This window comes from Podarcis pityusensis (genome assembly GCF_964106645.2).
Source record: "Podarcis pityusensis genome assembly, chromosome: 9".
NCBI lineage: Eukaryota > Metazoa > Chordata > Lepidosauria > Squamata > Lacertidae > Podarcis > Podarcis pityusensis.
The window spans coordinates 48946820-48968498 of NC_138034.1; the positions used below are offsets into that span (position 1 = coordinate 48946820).

The 21679-nt window shown below is 41.2% G+C and overlaps 2 protein-coding genes across 2 annotated transcripts in view; both read left to right on the plus strand.

The window, feature by feature from the left end:
* QRFPR (pyroglutamylated RFamide peptide receptor) overlaps nucleotides 1–11057 on the plus strand; it is a 33955-nt gene extending 22898 nt beyond the window's left edge. Inside the window, exons 3-6 of the mRNA XM_081022027.1 lie at nucleotides 586–647; nucleotides 3128–3363; nucleotides 4952–5049; nucleotides 6862–11057. Coding sequence (XP_080878153.1) covers nucleotides 586–647; nucleotides 3128–3363; nucleotides 4952–5049; nucleotides 6862–7259 — 794 coding nt within the window. The 3' untranslated portion in view covers nucleotides 7260–11057. The remainder of the gene's footprint in view (nucleotides 1–585; nucleotides 648–3127; nucleotides 3364–4951; nucleotides 5050–6861) is intronic.
* Nucleotides 1–21679, plus strand: part of SMIM43 (small integral membrane protein 43) — a 243752-nt gene that overhangs the window by 120921 nt on the left and 101152 nt on the right. The window lies entirely within an intron of this gene.

Consider the following 21679-nt stretch of genomic DNA (forward strand, 5'->3'; position numbering starts at 1 on the left):
AGGTAAAGGTGAAGGAGCCCTAGATGGTTAAGTCCAGTCAAAGGCAACTATGGGGTGTGGCACTCATCTCACTTTCAGGTCGAGGGAGCTGACTTTTGTCCACAGACAGCTTTCCATGTCATGTGGCCAACATGACTAAACCACATGACATATTTATCTACTTGTACGGGTGTGCTTTCGAACTGCTAGGTTGGTGGGAGCTGCGACAGAGCAACGAGAGCTCACCCTGTTGTGCGGATTTGAACAGCTGACCTTCTGATTAGCAAGCCCAAGAGGCTCAGTGGTTTAGAACACAGTGTCACCTGCGTCCCTTGAAAATACACTTTCTTAAAAACAAAAACAAAAGAACTTGTAGCTCATTGCTCTGAATTCAGCTCCAGGGCAAAATTCATTTCACAATTAGTCCTAATTCTAACTGCCTTCCTCATGCTTGCTGTAATATCTTGTCCAAATACTCCATATGGCCACATCACCAACTGATATAAAAATGCTAATTGCTCGCTCTAATTTCCTGTTTTTTCCCTTTAAAACCAGCAATTACATCATCATCATCATTATTGTTATTGTTATTATTATTATTTTCAGGCATAGTCTGGCTGTTGGCAGCTATCGTTGGGTCACCCATGTGGCACGTACAGCGCCTGGAGGTATGGTCTGTTGCATTATGCAATTATATCTTTATAGGTCAGTTTTGCATTGAGTTTCAGCATGAATAAGGCTACTCTTCAGGAGAGGACTATTATGTGCTGTAGGAAAATGTACAAAGAGAAGTACAGGCTGTGACGGCACAATAGCACTTCCCCCCCCGGCGCCGTTGGGCCTGCCCTCACTTAAATATAATGCACCCACCTCACAGAACACCAGTTCCACCAGTTCCTACAAACTACCCCAGATTATCTTGTGGGGGACCTGTGTGAGGGAAAACTTAATAATTTGGAGTCTCAGGCAGGATTTGATAAAAAAAAAAGAGAGATTTTATTTAACAAAGGAAGTTTATGGCACAAAGTGGGTAAAACATAGGATACCTCAGATTATAATGTTATTTCACTTCAGTTCTTTCTCAGTTGTTGCACAACTGTTGCCACTTAGTACTTTGGTTCTTAAACCTGTCAGTACTTCCTGTCAGTTACACACCTGTTAGTCAGCCCTACTCCTGAAGTACTCCAAGTAACAGACCCAAGGGCTTTCCACACCCCTCTTAACTGGTTTGGGAGTCTTCTCTTTTTGTAGAAGAATCTCTCCCCTCCTGACTGGAATGAGTCCTACATAGACTGTATCCTCACAGCTTCTACTTCTCCTGGCTCAGCCTCAGCCTCCCAGTTAGTTCCTGGCCTATTACTCTTACAGGACACCACACACTGTCTTCACCCTAAGCTCAGTGACTTCTTTCTCTAGCTTGTGATATATTCCTCAGAGTGGATGTTTTTACCCAGAACCAACTCTCTCTCTTACTCCCTATCTCCCAACCTGACTCCTGACCTATCTCCCAACCTCCCAAAACTGACTCTCCAAATCCTCTCCTTTTCAACCCCCTCTCCTGGAACCTCAACCAATCAGAGGCTGCCATTTGTTAACCGTTTGCCAAACAGGCCTCAAGATTAATGGGGACCTAACCTGCCCAGCGAAACAAACTTTTCCGTCACACAGGTATTTAAATAGTGACCTTAGAAATGAGTAGGGACCCAAGTAAATAAGGCTTGTTTCTGTCGAGGAACAACTGGTTTTAGCAATTGTTAGCTCTCTTGGGAAGTACTGTTTGCATGGTAAACCAATGTGAGATCAGACCTGTGCTGAGTTGCCCTGTCCAGATATCACATGCACAGACCAGCTCTGCTCCCTGGCATCTCTGTGTACATTGTGGACAGCCGTGTGTGTGTGTAGCATTGGTCTTATGTGTGCATTATACTCCTAAATATAGAGCCAGTATGGTGTAGTGGTTAAGAGCGGTAGTCTCGTTATCTGGGGAACCGGGTTCGCGTCTCCACTCCTCCACATGCAGCTGCTGGGTGACCTTGGGCCAGTCACACTTCTTTGAAGTCTCTCAGCCCCACTCACCTCACAGCGTGTTTGTTGTGGGGGAGGAAGGGAAAGGAGAATGTTAGCCGCTTTGAGACTCCTGAAGGGGAGTGAAAGGCGGGATATCAAATCCAAACTCTTCTTCTTCTTCTTCTTCTTCTTCTTCTTCTTCTTCTTCTTCTAAATAGGGTGATAGTCTGTCCTTATTGTTAGAGCAGAAAATATATACAGTGGTACCTTGGGTTACAAACGCTTCAGGTTACAGACTCCACTAACCTGGAAGTAGTACCTCAGGTTAAGAACTTTACTTCAGGATGAGAACAGAAATTGCATGGTGGCGGCGCGGCAGCAGCAGGAGGCCCCATTAGCTAAAGTGGTACCTCAGGTTAAGAAAAGTTTCAGGTTAAGAACGGACCTCCGGAACGAATTAAGTTCTTAACCAGAGGTACCACTGTATTTACAAAGCAGCTTGTGCGATGAACTTTAAAAATAATTTTTCACTGACCTGCCATTGTGTCTGGGTCAGACACTTGGTTTAAGTCTTTCTGTAGTACCGTAGTTTACTGCTTCTGGCCCTAGATTATAAGTTCAGGGAGTGTTCATGCTGTTCCTTTTTAAAGTGTACCTTGTGTTTTGCCATGGCTTTCCTTGTTGTTTCATGGACCTTGCTGTTTTATCCTACAGTAAACAGATGGCAGATATTCATATATTTGATTGCTGTATTTTAAATATGGTTGTGTTTAAAGTAGTTGTACAACCCATCCCTGACTTAGCTCAATTGGTTTGATCAGAAATGCATGCCTGCATGTGTGGGTTGCACATTGCTCTGTGATAGAACAGTTTTGCGTACATAATATCCCAGGTTCGGTCATTGCTCAGCAAATAAGGTTGGGAAAGACCTCTCTGCTTGATATCCTAAAGTGCTAGCCTAAATGACCCAGTGGCCACCCCTGAGTCAGGGCAAGCGAATCTGTACAGGTTTTACACAGCCAGCACTTAAACCTCTGCTCATATTTGATGAAAAATATGCACCTTTTCCTTTCCTTGCCAATAGGCTAGGAGTAAGTTCTCTTTTCTGTACTGAGTGTGACTTCAACTTAATTTGTTTCAGAATAAATATGACTTCCTTTACGATAAAGTGTACGTTTGCTGCCTGGAAGAATGGGCCAGTCCTGTCCACCAGAAGATATATGCTACTTTCATTTTGGCTATTCTCTTCCTGCTCCCCATGATACTGATGCTCTTGCTCTACAGCAAGATTGGTTATGAGCTTTGGATTAAGAAAAGAGTTGGAGATGCTTCTGTTCTGCAAACTATTCATGGGAATGAGATGTCCAAAATAGCAAGGTTTGTATAGTCAGTCTTTAGCATTCAGTATTAAACTCCAAAATGTATGTAACTTTATTTTACTGGAGTCTATAAAGGAAATCCTTGACTCCCCAGCTTTCTTGAATTCTTTGAGAGTGTCAGTGATCACCTGTAGACAGAGGTTATCTATCAGACAAGTTATAATTCAGGCCCAAATTACATGTTACAAACAAATGTTTGTTATGAAGGATCAGAAATGTTTGGCTCATCTCTCCCACTCTGCTTCCCCTTTTCTATTTTACATACACACCTGGATTATATCATTCTCAGATGGTGGGGGAGATATGTTACCTTTTTACCCCATTCAGAATGAAGATCCAGATGTTGAGATCAAAAGATAAACCTAGCAACTTTGCAACCAAAGTTCAGTCCTCAGCAGCGGTATTTGAATGTGTTTTAATGAGTTGTTAATTATTAATCTTAGCATTATGCTTTTAATATTTGTGTTTGTTTATTTATATCATGATGTATTATTTATGATGATGAAGTCTGTATGTTTGTTCTTCAAAATCCCAAGTGCCTTTGGAGGAAAGGCGATTTTAAAATATTTTAAGCAAACAAACAACAAGGGCAGTTCCAGCCCTTCTCCATTAACTTCTCCCCCCAACAGTTGCATGCATGAATGTTACCCCACAGCTGTGAAAAATTACCAACAAAGCAAAGTCCTAACAACAGGTTTTAGGGTTTTTAGAAATTAATGGCTAAAAATAAATCAATCTCAGCACAGGTAATCATTTTATTATTTCTATAGCACTTAACCCCACTTTTAAGAAAGCATTTTTGACGTGGGAGCCACTTCAGTGCAGCTCATTTCGCTTGGGTAACATGGGAAGAGTCTATGCTGTAGTTTCTTCCTGTGCCAATGTTGATCCAGTTTCCACCAAGGGTGGAATCAGGTGTGGGGATTATTGCATTGTTTTTGTGGTTCTAAAGCTCACACTCCCTTTTATATTGCATTATCTGATGGGTTCTCACACTCATATATACAGTATGTGAGAAAATTAATAAAAATGCTTTATATCAGATGAACTGGATAGCTCATTTGGTTAGGGCATGGTGCTAATAATGCCGAGGTTGCAGGTTCGATTCCCGCATGGGACAGCTGCATATTCCTGCATTGCTGTGGGTTGACTAGATGATCCTCAGTATCCCTTCTAGTTTCGATTCTATGAACTTGTTTGCAGAACTGTGTACCTTGGTCAAAGCTGCATACCAAAAAATGTTCATATTAGGAGAAATGCTGAAGAATTTCAGTGCTGTTGTTGTTTTAAAATCACAAATTGCTGCAGAAAGGTGGAGCTGAATTTAAGATTGGGAAAATGGGAAACTGAGGGGGTGGAAAGTGACAGATCCATCCACCCTTAGCTGCAGGCAAAGGTCTTCCCCAGCACCTACTGCCTGAGAACATTTAGCTGGAGATGTCAACCTGGAGCCTTCTGTAAAGAAAGCATGTGATTTACTACGGAGTTCTGGTCCATCCCTGTCACCTGGATGCCCCCTAAGTCACCAGGAGTCATCTATATATCTGTGCAGAAATTTGCAGTACAAGCTCTCTTTCCTCTTTCAGGAAAAAGAAGCGAGCAATCATCATGATGGTAACTGTTGTGGTTTTATTCACCATCTGCTGGGCTCCTTTTCATGTAATACACATGATGATAGAATACAGTGAGTAGCTTTTTCTTTTGAAATTGTAGTAGTTGGTTTTGTGATCAAGGTGGCCAGTGAAAGCCCACAAAACTCAAAGTTTTTATGGCATGACCATAGAAAATGCCCAGCACATATATACAGTGGTGCCTCGGGTTACATATGCTTCAAGTTACATATGCTTCAGGTTACAGACTCCGCTAACCCAGAAATATTACCTCAGGTTAAGAACTTTGCTTCAGGATGAGAACAGAAATCACGCAGCGGCAGCAGGAGGCCCCATTAGCTAAAGTGGTGCTTCAGGTTAAGAACAGTTTCAGGTTAAGAACGGACCTCCAGAACGAATTAAGTTCTTAACCTGAGGTACCACTGTATTTCACTAAAGGTCTATAGCAATGGTTCCCAACCTTTTCCGGCCATGCCCCACCTAAGCATCTCTAAAATCCTGATGCCCCCCGCCCATGACATATAATTCTTATTATTCAAAAAATGAACTCCTATTCACGGGGAGGAAGCCTAAAAGGCCATTAACTGTTAATAACTCATTTTTGAATTGCCCCCCCCTTAAAAATCAAATTGCCTCCCTGTGGGGCATGTGCCCCACGTTGGGAACCACAGGTCTGCAGGGACACTGAAAAGAAAGAATTAATCTATCATAATCGGAATAATAATTATAATAATAGTTTATTATTTATACCCTGCCCATCTGGCTGAGTTTGGTTTAAAAAAAGATGCCTTAATACATTTTACCATTTATAAAATTCAGCTACCCAGTACCATTTTGAGGTAGCGACTCTTTGCTTTTTTTGTGTTTCATTTAGTCTCCTTCCTACACCTTTCTTTCCTTTGTAGGTTTTTTATATCAGCCATCTCCTTTTATTCCAGTTACCGGAATTGCTTCTTTAATGCCTTTCTCCCCCCCCCCCCATCTTGAATTATAGTTCACTCTCTCAGCTAAACTTCATCCTTGAAGTAAATGAACAAACCGTGGCAGTTCATTGTTGTCAAGAATTATGGCACTTGATTTGAAATTGTGAAATATAGATGTTTGAAGGTTTTTTATGCTATTGCTATTGATTTTGAAGTGAAAAACATTATATACTCTTATGGAATACAAGTTAAGTGAATGCCAGGGTGCGATGGTATGGGGCTTCATTGTAGAGTCATCTATAGACGTTCTCAGTTGTCAAATGTTCCATAATTCAGAACTGATTGGGATTTTTAGCAAGAGGTCCCCAAAGCCTCTCTTTTGAGGCTTGAGGGTTGGTCTGAAGACTTGGAACTGGCTCATTTTTCCTCAGACCAAAGTTGCCTTGGATTCATGTAAAAGTAAAGGTAAAGGGACCCCTGACCATTAGGTCCAGTCGTGGCTGACTCTGGGGTTGCGGTGCTCATCTCGCTTTATTGGCCGAGGGAGCCGGCGTACAGCCATGTGGCCAGCATGACTAAGCCGCTTCTGGCGAACCAGAGCAGCGCACGGAAATGCCGTTTACCTTCCCATTGGAGTGGTACCTATTTATCTACTTGCACTTTGACGTGCTTTTGAACTGCTAGGTTGGCAGGAGCAGGGACTGAGCAACAGGAGCTCACCCCGTTGTGGGGATTCGAACCGCCAACCTTCTGATCGGCAAGTCCTAGGCTCTGTGGTTTAACCCACAGTGCCACCCGCAGAGCCAACCTGAGTATCTCCAAGGTGGGGGCATTCTCACATCTGACTTGTGCCTCATCTGAGGCAAGTTCGCATCTTAGCACTTAATGTACTGTATCATCAAATTACCAAGTAATGCTTACCAACACAAAGCCAGTTCTTAATGGGTGTTTTCTTCTCTCCAGGTAATTTCGAAAGGGAGTATGATGACGTCACCATTAAGATGATCTTTGGCATAGTTCAGATCATTGGATTTTCCAATTCCATTTGCAACCCCATTGTGTACGCCTTTATGAATGAGAACTTCAAGAAAAACTTCCTCGCTGCCCTTTGCTTTTGCATTATAAAGGAAAACCTGTCCCCATCCAGGCGACGTGGAAACTTAGGGATTACAATGAAGCAGCAGAAGGATGAAGGCTGCAGGAGACAACCCAACTCCTCGGGGGAGAACAGAAGAGAAGCATTCAGTGAAGGGAACATTGAAGTAAAACTCTGTGATCAGTCCTTTGCCAAAAGGAATTCCAGAAGGCACCTTGCTTTGTTTACCTCTGAACTCAATGGGCATGCTTCACTGGGACACTAGCATTATGGACATCTCACTGGATCCTTGATACTTGAGAATTCTTGCATCATATCCTAGGCCTGGCCAGTCTGAAGGCTTCATGTAAATAGTCAACAAAGCAGGCTTTGGCTCCTTCAGTTGTCAGCTCAAGCTGCTGATCTCAGGGACCATAGAATCACAGAATCCTAGAGTTGGAAGAGACCCTGAGGATCATCTAGTCCAACCCCCTGCAATGCAGGAATATGCAGCTGTCCCGTATGGGGATTGAACCTGCAACCTTGGCATTATCAGCACCATTCTGTAACCAGCTGAGCTAACCATGAGCCCTCTAAGTCTGGATTTGGTGTGTGCCTTTTCATGGCACTAGTCTGGGCCTGACACTGAGCTAAGAACTAATCTAGCCTATTCACCGACCTTTTGAAAATTAGCACAGTATAGGTGTTTACTCCTACTGGACTACGTGATGGTGCAGCATTTTCTTCTTTTCTTCAGTTCCTTCTTCCGTTCCTTTGTTATGCTTCCTGGAGACTGATGTGGAAGCTCTTTCTTTTCTTTTCTATCTGTTCTTCTCCAATCTAAGAACAACAATCTGCTTAATTGCAAGGCAAATTGCTTTCGCTTAGTTAACCTTGAAGATGGCATCCTCACCAATGGTATTTGAGGATTATTTGCGTGCATTTGAAACAGACAATTGTAAACAAATTGCACTATTTGATTTTGCCTAAAACTGAAGGATCTTCACAGCAGTGCAGTGGTTTCATGCTCTGTTTTGTTACTTGTTACTAGTGTTCTTTTTTAGAGATAGGGTTGTATTTAACTAACATTCTCAGGGTAGACCCACTGAAATTAAGTGACCTAGGTTTGTCATGCCCATTGATTTCAGTGGGTCTACTCTGAGTAAAAGTTAGTTGAGTACAAGCCAGTTTCTCCAAAACCTGGCTTATAGTGGAATATTTTTTTATAACTGCATGCAGCTTAGCTAAAGGAAGTCTGTTTTCCTTTATATAAAATGTTCTGTTGCCTTCAAATTATTGGCCAAATAATCAAATAGTACAACAAAATAACCTGTAATTTGTTTTGCACTCATTCAGTGTACAAGGCCAATATTTTTTAGCAAAGTTGTGATTACAAATACAATGTGACATTTAATTTATGAAGACATTTTAATGCTGTTGCCTTTTAAAATGATTGTATACTGTCATCTCTCTTGCTTCATCATGCCCTTAAGCCCAACTTTTATTCATAATAGTTTCCCACCCCCATTACTCTTTAATTCAAATAGCAGCCCTTCAAAACACTGAGCATTTGCTGCATTTTCAAATGCTGGTAATTTCTCCTGTATATGCATCAAAAGTGGACTATTTCCATTTATCTGATTATGCACCTCATTTTTAAAGTGTCTAAAACTGAACAAGGATCTTCCCCATGGGCCACTATATTACATATGATCCAACTTCTAGAATTCTCTTTGAAAATGTGGATTTCTCCAAAAAGGGCACCCTCAAGACATCAGTATTTCCTACATTTCTAGGTATAATTTGCAGGACTGGATCACTCAATGGCTATATTATGGAGCCACTATTATCATTCCACATCATGCTTTAAAATTTTATTCACGGCAGAGATTGCCTAAGCAACTGTGAGTGGTGACACCTGTTTGAGCACTAAACTTGAAGATCTGGATTTGCATCACAGCTCTGAGATGAATTCACTTGTCCTTGCCCAGCAGTTTCAATACATGCCATGACAGGAATTATGTGCCCATTTAAAAGTGGAACAGTGTTTTCAGAGCTGCATTTAGGTACCTCTTAAAAAAGGCGCGCACACTGTGTGCTTGCGTCACTGCAGCAAACACTTGTACTGAGGAAAAACATAGTGATTTATGTGGATAGGGAGATGAGCCCCGCTCCGCTGCCTAGAAAACCATTTCTTTTCATTCCAGTACTCTTACCATGGGACTAGAGTAGATGGGGATTACAGAGGGAAAGGCTGCTTTCCCCTGTCCTTTCACCACTCGCTGAGCATTGTCTGCAAAAGTGAGTTGGTTGGATGTATCTGTGTGTGGTATTTTACCTGTGCAATTAGTAGTTACAGACTGGTGACATTGTCAGAATTGCAGGAGAATCTGAGTAGCTATGAATGCTATGGGAGACTCTCAGTTTCTGCATCTTATCATCCTTTCAGTATTATCAGTTGAGATGCTTGCAATTAAGGCTTAGAATATGGACAGGCTTGCCATATTTGCAGGAACAGTAACGAATAGTTGCCAAATAGGAAATTTGCTGCAAAGCAGTGCAATGATGTGGATTGTTCGCTTATGTTTTTTGTGTACATTAGTGATTCTACATTGTTTTTAAAAAACTGCTTGAGAATATCTGCATGTGCCCGTGGTACTATCCCTATTCTTTGACAAAAGATATAAGATTCTTATTTTGGCTGAGAATGTTGGCTTATCTTTAATTTGCACCCACAGTATACTTTTTATGGGTTCCGTTTATGGAAACCATGGTTTTTCAGTTTCCTAGAGGAGGGCACTGTGAGGTCTAACTACATATTGCTTTGCACAGTTCTAAGAGTATCGGTTGAAAGATCAACTAAATAGAAAGATGTGTTGCATCAGAATGATAGTATTTCCCGTAACTGGATGTTTACAAATAGGTTTAAAAAAGGGGGGGCAAATTCCATGCTAGAAGTTAATAGCAAAAGGACTGGAAATCAATCTGTCAGTATCCTAATGCTCCCAGGGAAATGGGATTAGGATTGCAGCTTTAATATGCTTCCTGCTGTGAATTTTAAGCACCAACAGAATGCACTATTGATCATTGTTTTTCTCACGTGGAAATACGGTAAGTGGTCTCTTTTGTTGACTGTGGGCTTCAATCTGTGCTCCTCAGTTAAAGTCTGAAGACTTCGAGCTGTCAAGCACAAAATCATGTTTACTATAAACAATTTAAAATATAAAATGAGTGTTATTTCAGCAGATGCACAGAGCACCACTTTCTATATAAAACGCTCAGTTATGAAATAAAATACTGCAGTGCAAAAAAGGGCTTATCTAAGTGGAACTAAGAGTGTCTATAAAATGTTTTCATATTCCCCCTGGAATTTATACAATTCAGTATATCAAGAGGGTATTAAAACGATCTTTCCCAGATGCTTAAGGGAGGTTAATTAGCAGGATTGATTTTTTATGGAACTGTAAAATCAAGATGGGTTTGTGATGGGAAGTTAGCTACTCATTAGCTTTGTCTTTAAGATGCTACAATGCTTGCGCCCCCCCCCCCAAAGACTTAATAGGGCTGCTCCTCTGGAAATCCATTATTCAGCACAAAATGAATGTAAACATCCACTGAAGACTGATATATGCATAGCTATCATTCACTATGATATGTGTAAAAAGAAAATACACATATTTTTGCATTGCTGTTGTTTAGTCGTTTAGTCGTGTCCGACTCTTCGTGATCCCATGGACCAGAGCACGCCAGGCACTCCTGTCTTCCACTGCCTCCCGCAGTTTGGCCAAACTCATGGTAGTAGTTTCGAGAACACTGTCCAACCATCTCGTCCTCTGTTGTCCCCTTCTCCTTGTGCCCTCCATCTTTCCCAACATCAGGGTCTTTTCCAGGGAGTCTTCTCTTCTCATGAGGTGGCCAAAGTATTGGAGCCTCAGCTTCATGAACTGTCCTTCCAGTGAGCACTCAGGGCTGATTTCCTTCAGAATGGATAGGTTTGATCTTCTTGCAGTCCATGGGACTCTCAAGAGTCTCCTCCAGCACCATAATTCAAAAGCATCAATTCTTCAGCGATCAGCCTTCTTTATGGTCCAGCTCTCATTTCCATGCATCACTACTGGGAAAAGCATAGCTTTTGCTACACGGACCTTTGTTGGCAAGGTGATGTCTCTACTTTTTAAGATGCTGTCTAGGTTTGTCATTGCTTTTCTCCCAAGAAGCAGGCATCTTTTAATTTCGTGACTGCTGTCACCATCTGCAGTGATCATGGAGCCCAAGGAAGTAAAATCTCTCACTGCCTCCATTTCTTCCCCTTCTATTTGCCAGGAGATGGCAATACCAGAGAAAGACTTCTGCAACATAAACTGATTGCAGCAGAACAAAAAATACAGGATGAAAGTTCAAATGGCTGTAGAATGAGCTCTTCACTGGCTGGGCTGCTGAAGGCTAAATGAGCAGGAGGAGGATTTATTATATAGCAAAAATAGATTCCAGAGATCCTGAGAGAAGCAGATTCCTGCACTGAGCAATTATCTGAATCTCTCCAACATACAGGTGGTTTGACACAGCACTGCTCAGCATTGGTGCTGCATTAGTGGCAAGGCCAGTACACCTTGCAAGGGAATTTAAATGGAAGCTTCTCTCAGCACTGGTTACTTTACCCTCTTTAATTTAATTTTTGGACAAATTTTAAAGGGATTCATCTGGACCAGCAGAGGCTTGCGTCACCTTGACCAGGGCCTCAGCACACTGGCATTTTTGCCCAGCCACACTGTGTGCTGATATTGAGCCTGGCGAATGAAGTGCTGGTGGGCTTGACCAAAATGTTAAAAGAACTCAAGTTTGTTATTTGTTCGATATTCCTGGCAATTGACATTGTTTTGTGCATATGGCCAGTGACTGTGGTCACTGTAGTACTGTGGATTTTATACTATCCTAAATCATGTATTATTGCTTACACTGTTTTCATTGTATGGTTTTACTATTTCTGTACACTTTTTGACATTTTTAAATGTAGAACAGTATGTAAATGTATATAAACAGTGTTCACTATTTATAAAAACAAGACGCTGTTAAAATTGAAAGCATGTATTTGGAATTGTGTTTCTGGAAGTGGAAACTAAACTTTGCTTCTTAATATTTCTGAAGCCTGCGTAAAAATATATATATTTAAAGTTGTCTGTCCTTCTTGGACTCTCCAGCTGTGGCCATAGCAAGGCACCCCCCTGTAATTAAAATGTCAACTTAAGGAAGGAATTGGGAAGAAGCAGAGAATGGTTGAAAGTTTCCTTGCTTGAATATATAGGCCTTTAAAAAACAACAACCCAGAAACCAGAGCTATTAGCAGATTGCCAGTTAGAATTGTTTCCTACTTGCAAAGCAGTTCTCCATGTAGTGGGGATTATGCAAGTGGAAGGGATGAAGACCTGTTCAATCTTGCTCAGTGGAAACTGAAGGGAGATGCTGGCTTGTCTTTATATACATCTTTCCTGGAATCCAACCTTCCCCTTAAGACGGCTTTATCCTAGAGACAAGAGGTACAAGAATGGTGACTAATTCTTCACAGCTGGTTACTCTAAGCACATCTAAGCACTTGAATATTCAATCATTAAAAAGGCATTCATCCCAAAAATTTATGAAGTTGAAACCAGCTTGGGGTATTGGCTTGAATCGGTGTGTGTCTGGCGACATCATGTGGTACCATTTGGAAAACACATTTCCCAAGGCTCATTTATAATACATATGGCTTTTTCATATGTGTATAAAAATTGTATTGATGTAACAGTAGGTTGGGCATGCAGTCAATTTATACTCAACCTGAAATAATTCAGGGAGACACTTATATAGAAGAGCAGGCAGAACACCACATGTATTGAATACAGTCAGGAAAAAAATGCGAGAGCTCTCATACACACCTTAGTGCACTGGTGGACTTACCCTGACACGCTCATACAGTAACCCATATTCTGCAGGGCTATATTTACCAGGGATAGGTTCTCTGGCTGTTAGATGGCCAGTCCAGGAAATGATGAGATTGTAGCATTAGATTCCTCATTGAGGTAGATTAAGAGTTCTTGCTGTCTTCTGTCCTACCTCTTGTACTCTTTTCCCCAGCTACCAGGAGACCAGTGGTTCATGCCTTTTTCTTTTACATCTTTTTTTATTTTGGCCACAGGGTATCAGAGATGCTTTATCCATCACTGTGCTGATCCTGGGATGTGCTTGCAATCTGAGCCCACACTTTCAGAGGCCCAGCTGAGCACTTATAGTTCCAAGGAGATTAAGCATCTCAGGCTCAGACATGGCATCTTCAGCCAACTTTGTTGGAATACCAAACTTTGTGACAAAGTTAACATTGTCTGCTGCTCTTTAGAGCTCTTTCCTAAACTAAACATTTGGTATTCACTCACAACATTCACTACTGATGAACATTGAGGACGTTAAAGACTGGCCTACACCTGAGGGCAATATTGTAGAAATGTAAAGGTAGCTTATAAAGAAAATGTATGGAGTTTCTACTTAGAAGGCTGACTGGAAGCATTAAAGGCATCTTACAAAGGGAGAACATACGTGAGTGCTTGGCATGGAAAGAGCATAAATGAGTACAACAAAAACACTGCTAACTTATTAAAATGTGTTAAAAAAACATTTGTCTTGCTTTAATTGCCTTGTCTTTCACTGCCAAGATTTCTGCTTCATTATGAACATAGGAGGTTTAAAAGATAAAATGAGCCAAGCCCTTGTAGATCTGTTGTTTATAGTAAGTAAAAGAAGTGCCGTATGTTTTGCTAGCACTAGCAGCTGTTTAGTGCGTAGGCATTGTCAGATCACTGCTACTTCTGATAAGGAAGAAAAACTAGGATGGTGTGAGTCCCCCACCCCCAGCTGCACTTTGGGGTCATATTTGGTGCTTCAGATTTGGTCCCTGTTTGGTTTGGATTATTTGAGGGTAGGAGGCGACCCCTAATCCAAAGCAATATTCAGAAAACTGAAGCTTTGGTCCTCCTATTGGCTTTGCATTGGGAAATCAAAATGGCAGAAGTCAGAAAAAAGAAAGAAAGAGACTGCAGTATTCCGATTGGGCACAATCTTGCTACAGTTAAATCTATTGGCTTAGAGGCAAGACTGTTGCATATGGATGATTCATATTACTTACTTTCTTAGTTTTACTCTCTTTGTATCCAGTACCTTTCTATGTAAACATTGTTATGCTTGCGCCACTTTTCCAACTGGTGAGAAGTTCCAGCAACTTACCTAGGTTTGTTTTCCAATGGAAGGAGGTAATGGAAAGTTTAAAGGCATTTCGTAATTATCTACAAATATGCAAGATGAGCATAGATTTGAATTCATAACAGAACAGACAGCCAAATCCACTACGTAGCAGATCTCTAGGGGCAGCTATGCATCCCCTGCAACTGCGACCTTACAGACTGCCCCCAACTACACAGCTGTCTCAAAAGCTGTCTGATGGGAATCACATCAAAGTGACTGCTAACCTGGTTGAAAGCCACCATAAAAAAATAATATCAAAGATTCATTTATTTACCACTTTCTTTTACTAAAGATGTTCCTAGATTCCTTCCAAGCAGTTTCCAAAACATTCAGTTGTAATCTAGGGTCTGGAAACCAAGCCCTATGAGGAATGGTTGAGAGAAATGGGTATGTATAGTCTGGTAAAAAGGAGTCTGAGTGGAGAAATGATAGCCATCTTCAAAGGGCTGTCACATGGAGGATGAAGCAAACTTGTTTTCTGCTGCTCTGGAGGTGAGGACCCAACACAATGGCTTCAAGTTACAAAGAAAGGGGATTCTAGCCAAACACCAGGAAGAACTTTCAGATGGTGAGGCCTGTTTGGGCAGTGGAACAGATTTCCATGAGGTGGTAGATTGCCCTTCCTTGGAGGTTTTTAAGCAGAGGTTGGATGGCCATCTGCATGGATGATTTAATCGAGATTCCTGCATTGCAGGGGGCTGGAATAGATAACCCTTGGGGTACCTCCCAACTCTCCAATTCATTGATTCTGTGATGCTATAATCAGTTCTAAGTACATAAATAACACAGTTAAATCTTACAAGATCACCAGTGTACTAACAAACTTATAAACCAGAATCCATTTATGTTCAGATGCAGCAATCAAAAATCAAAAGCCCACTGATGCTTCTTTATTTCAACTGGTCCACTTTGCGTTGAACTTTCATTAGATACGGCCTACAATTCCGGTTCAAAAGAATCTGAAATTTTAGTTGTTATTCCATGATCCACTAGAGAGCGCTGCCTATCAAAAATGCTAACTGTCCAAATGTAAGGTGTCTTCTGAAGCATCACATTTTCAAAGAACTATTCAGCAAACAGATTATACTTAAACAGGTTATATTATTACTAACATCTTGACTGATGGGGGAATCATTTTTAAACCAGGAGGAGACCTAACCCAGCAGCCCACGCACCTGATGCTTCTGTTCCTACCACCCACCACCTTGGTATGTAGGTTTTTATTCTCTTTACTAGAAACAGTGCTTACCAAAGATGACCTCTCTGTTTACTGAAAATCTGAGATACACTGTGATTCATGGGCTAAAATTGACAGAGGTAGGGAATGACATTAAGAAATCTAGACTTATGCAGTACTTTCATATCAGAACACTTTGTTAATTCTCCTTTCATTAGACCTGTATTTCTCCTAAGGCAAAAGTGCAGGGCAAGTCGAAGGCTGCATAGCCAAGTGTCTTGATGGTGAGAGCAGAGCATAATCAGGGGTCAACTCTGAGCCTGTTTTCAGTGTCAAGGTGCAGCCACAGAATCCAGGAAGTAGCATATGAACTAGGACTGCAACCCCAAACTGATGAATCAGTTGAAGCATTGTTGTGTTGTGCAATTAAAACTTAACTTAGAATCATAGAATCATAGAATCATAGAGTTGGAAGAGACCACAAGGGCCATCGAGTCCAACCCCCTGCCAAGCAGGAAACACCATCAGAGCACTCCTGACATATGGTTGTCAAGCCTCTGCTTAAAGACCTCCAAAGAAGGAGACTCCACCACACTCCTTGGCAGCAAATTCCACTGTCGAACAGCTCTTACTGTCAGGAAGTTCTTCCTAATGTTTAGGTGGAATCTTCTTTCTTGTAGTTTGGATCCATTGCTCCGTGTCCGCTTCTCTGGAGCAGCAGAAAACAACTTTTCTCCCTCCTCTATGTGACATCCTTAGTGGTGTCACAGTGCTGTGAAGGGGAGAAACTTAGTATCAACCTGTGCACTTCCTTAATCAGATGTATAATTTATTAATAGTGCAATCCTATGCGTGCTTACTTTGGGTGGGATGCTACTTTGTGCTTGGGTGCCAGCCTCAGACATATTGCTGCCTTAGGCAAGGACAAGATGCCACTCCACATTCCACACACAGAAGCCAACTGGGCTTACAGTTGAATCATTCATCAACATAGTGTCCTCCACTGCCCCTGAGGGTGGCAGGGTAGTTATGCAGGTAGAAGACAGGCCAATCAGCTCTGTTCTCTACCAGAGGCAGGCTTAGGAGCTGCTGGAAGGTTGCCACAACTGCCCCAGCATCTACTACCTGAGGCAGTTGCCTCATTCTGCCTAATGCTAGGACTGGCTCTAGACTTGTGTGTGTGTTTAAGACTGCAGCCTGAAAGGATACTGGTGTTTCTGATTACAAGCCAGATCAAGTATTATCTTCCACTTATTCAAGTTAGCATTGTATCTCTTGCCTGTGCAAACAAGACCTGACTGTCAACAGTTTACATTTCCTCTGGAAAACATTTGTTTCTTTCCTTCCTTCCTTCCTTCCTTCCTTCCTTCCTTCCTTCCTTCCTTCCTTTTAAATGGTCTGCAAGACAGCTGCTATATAACAAGATTTTTAAAGCACACAATAAAACAGGCATAGAAACAATGGAGCAGCTGAGTAGAACTAATAAACTAATCACAAGCTTTAAATTTGGGATGAGAGGAGCTCCCCTGTTTTGTTCCTTTTATTGTTTCATCCATTCTCTCTGCGCCATGTGCTTTCCACTAAAAGGGACGTGGTTGGCACTGTAGTCTAAACCACTGAGCCTCTTGGGCTTGCTGATTGGAAGGTTCAAATCCCGGGGGCGGCGCGAACGGCAATGGCGGTCCTCTTCTGAACGGGAGAGGAGGCTCCGCAGGCAACGGGTCGTCCGCTACGGCGAAGCGGAGACCCATTCTGGAAAACCCCAGGCGGCAAGAGCCTGGGGTCTTGAGGCTCGGTGGGCGCCTTGAGCGACCCTCCAAGCGCAGAAGGAACCCCGTAAGGGGCTCCGGAGCGCGGAGGGGGGTTGCGGCGCTGAGAGCTGTTTCACAGCCTGAGGAGCGAAGCCGCGCTGCTACTGTCGGTGAGCGCTGATCCCTTTTCCTGCTAAATTACGGATTCGGACGAAAAGCAACTAACTTGTGAGTAAAAGACTGAGTCACTTGAATTTAGAGACTTTAAAGGGAAAATTTAAATTGGCTTGAACTTGGCTGAAAGCGGAGAGACGTGGAAGCAGGAAGTCCGTCTTCCGCAGCCATTGAACTTGAAAAAAAGCAATCAGCTGGAGGAGTGGAGGCTGAAAGAAAGAGATCCTAAGTTTTACAGATCTAAGCATCTATTGAACTTGCATCTTAAAGTAAAGACTTTAAGCTAAAGATTTGGGATTTTTACTTGCACTTGACTTTCCTCCTTTTATTGGATTACAAATTAGAAGGTGAAACCCAGAGTCAGGAGCTGCCTGAGCACTAAGGGAGCTGTCAGTACTGCAGATTTGGATACTGTATATTGGAACTTGAAACAATCTGAGGGTATTGAGACCTTTTCAATTTGAAACATTCTTTTTGGAGATAAATAAGCACTGTCTGTAACAAAGCGACCATTTATAAACTCTGCTAAACATTTGTATTTGAAGGTTCTTGGACATTAAATTAGACTCTGAAAGACATTTTAAGCTCCCTCTAGAGGATTGGATTAAAACAGTGACTTTACATGCACATTTTACTTTCGATTCCCTTGTTGTTTGCTTGCTCTGGACCTTTCCATTCCCATGGGAATAACTCAGTGTGACCTTGACTGACAGATAACGTTGGAATGAGTGGCACAAGAAAAAGAGGGAGAGCTAAACAAACAACTTTAACAACTCTAACCTCAGCCTCACAGACACGTAGATCATCTGTACCTACTTTGCCCTCAGAAGTGGAGGGAGAGGGCGAAGCAGAGCAGTTACAATTGGAAGATATGGCCTCAGGAGCATCTGTTTCTGTTCTAGACAAAATTTTTGAAAAATTGGAAGCTTTGGACAAGAAAGTAGATGCGCAATCAGCAAAGATTGACAAAAACACAGAATGTCTAAATAAATTAACTACACAAGTGGTACAGAATGCACAAGCAATTGGACAGTTAACGGAGGCCTCAGCAGAAAATCGGAAATTGGCTGAGGACACCAGACAAAAATTAGAAAATTTAGAGCAAGAGGTAAGACCACTCACTAAACAAGTTGGGGAACATCAGATTTATCTCTCCATGATAGAACTGCGAAATCGTGAGAACAACTTAAGGATTAGATCACTACAAGAGGCAGAAGAAGGACATCTAACTGAGTTTTTGACCAAAGAATTCTCCAAGTTCTGGAATTTGGAAGAAAAGGACTTTAAAATCGTGTCAGCTTTCAGACTTGGAAGATTCATAAAGAAGGAGAGGCCCAGAGACTGTTTGATAACATTGAGATCAAAGGAGGAAAGGGATAAGATCTTGGGACTACATTTCGTAAAATCACTGGAGGTTTTGGATAGAAGAATTGAAATCTATAAAGATATCCCAAGACTACTGCTGGATCTTAGAGCCGCCTATTCTGAACTTGTTAAACTACTAAGGAGCAACGCAGTTCCATTCAGGTGGGAATTTCCCCAAGGAATATCTTTTACCTTTAGAGGGAGAAAGGTTAAAGTAAGAACACTGGAAGAGAGAGACAAATTCCTGTCTACATACGGAGAGGACCTTCAAAAAGGAATTGAACTACCTTCTGGGCCTGAGGCAACGCCAGTACCAACATCAGCACCTGTGGAACCTGAAGATCCTGAGAACAAGATACCACCCCTTGAAAAATAACCAGATAATTCAGGATGTCTCTGCAACTGTTGAGCTGGAATATTAATGGTTGTAACATTCCGGAAAAAAGGAAGAAAATATTTCATATATTAAAAAAAGAACAATTGGACATTATTTGTTTACAAGAAACACATGTGACGAGGCTCCACAGAAAAGTGTTAATAAATAAAAGATTGGGCCAGGAATTTGTATCGTCGGACAAAGTTAAGAAGAGAGGCGTGGTGATATATGCAAAAGAGAGCCTGTCACCTAAATTCCTATTTAAAGATGAACATGGAAGAATTTTGGCTATTGAGATACAATATCAAGGAGAGAAACTGCTGATATTAGGAATCTATGCACCTAATGAAGGGAAATCGGAATTTTACAAGAAGTTGCAGGAGACAATGCTGGACTATCTAGACTACAACAACATCATAATGATGGGAGATATGAATGGGGTCGTATCAACTAACATGGACAAGTCACAAAGTCAAAATGTTACAAAAGACGGCAGACTACCTAAAACCTTTTTTGAAATGACTGACAATATGGATTTGATTGACATTTGGAGGACAAAGAACCCACTAGGAAGAGAGGGAACATTCTTTTCTGAAGCCCAACTGACCTGGACAAGAATCGACCAAATATGGATTTCTAGAGGCCTGGCACCTAAGGTCAGAAAAGTGGAAATCTGCCCAAAGACCTGCTCCGACCATAATGCAGTAAAGATGGATATGACACTATTACCAACTGGATCCTTTAGATGGAAGATGAATGACAATTTGTTTAGAGATCAGGAAATTACCAAGAAGGCCCAAAAAGTTCTGAAGGACTATTTTGAGATAAACATGAATAATATGGTGGAAAAAAGAATAATCTGGGACGCAAGCAAAGCTGTAATGAGGGGATTCTTGATACAACAGAATGCAGTAAAGAAAAGAACACAAAATGAGAAAAAAGATAAGATCTTGGATAAAATAAAAGAATTAGAGAAGAAATTAAGAGTGAATCCGAAGTCACAGCCAACTCTGAGAGAAATTAAACTTTATCAAACACAATATTCTAAATTGATAAATCAGGAAATTGAATGGAAGGTCAAATTAATGAAACAAAAAACGTTTGAGTCGGCGAATAAATGTGGAAAACTGCTAGCTTGGCAGTTGAAGAGAAGACAAAGATTAAATACTGTTACAAACTTAGAGGTTGATGGAAAAAACATCCAGAATCCAGTGGACATCAGAAAGTGTTTCCAGAGATACTTCAAAAAATTATACACCCAAGGGCCGCAAGATGATGTTGAGATTAAACAATTTTTGGCAAAAAACGGACTATCTAAATTGTCACAAGAAAATAGGACAATCCTGAATTCTAAAATAACACGACAGGAGATCGAACAAGCCATCCAGAACATGCAACTTGGCAAATCTCCAGGACCAGATGGGCTGACCTCCAAGTACTATAAGACATTAAAAGACTATTTGATACAACCTTTGATGGAGGTCAGCAATGAAATTATGGAGGGGAAGAGGGCACCGGAGTCGTGGAAGGAAGCGTTCATCACATTAATACCAAAGTCGGAAGCTGAAAAGACACAACTTAAGAACTACCGTCCCATCTCTCTTTTAAATGTGGATTACAAAATATTTGCAGACATTTTGGCAAATAGATTTAAAAAAGTTTTAAATGAAGTAATTCATAAGGACCAGGCCGGCTTTCTCCCAGGTAGACATCTGTTTGCTAATACAAGGAACATTATTGACATTTTGGAACTTTTGCAAACAGACATAAATACAAAAGCAGTTTTAATTTTTATAGACGCGGAGAAGGCCTTTGACAATATCTCCTGGAAATTTATGATGGGAAATTTAAAAGAGATGGGAGTGGGACGGGGTTTTGAGAATGGGATTGAGGCGATATATTCAGAACAGAAAGCTAAACTGATAGTTAATAATGTGGTTACAGAAGAGTTTAAAATTGAAAAAGGGACACGACAAGGTTGCCCTATTTCCCCTTTGTTATTTATTTCGGTTCTGGAAGTGCTATTGAACATGATTAGAGGGGATCGGTTGGTGGAAGGAATTCAGGTCGGTCAGAAACAATATAAATTAAAAGCTTTCGCAGATGACCTGGTTTTGACCTTGCAGAAGCCAGAGCCCAGTACGAAAAGAGTATTACAACTGATTAATGACTTTGGTCGGGTGGCTGGATTTAAACTAAATAAACAGAAAACTAAGGTTTTGGGGAAAAATTTGACTGATACAGAGTCAGAACGGTTTCAGAATGAGACGGAACTTAATGTGGTTAAAAAAGTAAAATACCTAGGGGTAAACATAACAGCAAAAAATCTAAGTCTATTTAAGGACAATTATGAAAAATGCTGGACAGAAATTAAGAGAGACTTAGATAGTTGGTCAAAATTGAAACTTTCTTTGTTAGGCCGAATTGCTGCTATCAAGATGAATGTATTGCCAAGGATGTTGTTTTTATTTCAAACACTTCAGGTTTTGGACAAAACGGAGTGCTTTCAGAAGTGGCAGAGAGACATTTCTAAGTTTGTCTGGCAGGGCAAAAAGCCCAGAATTAAGTTTAAGATATTAACCGATGCAAAACAA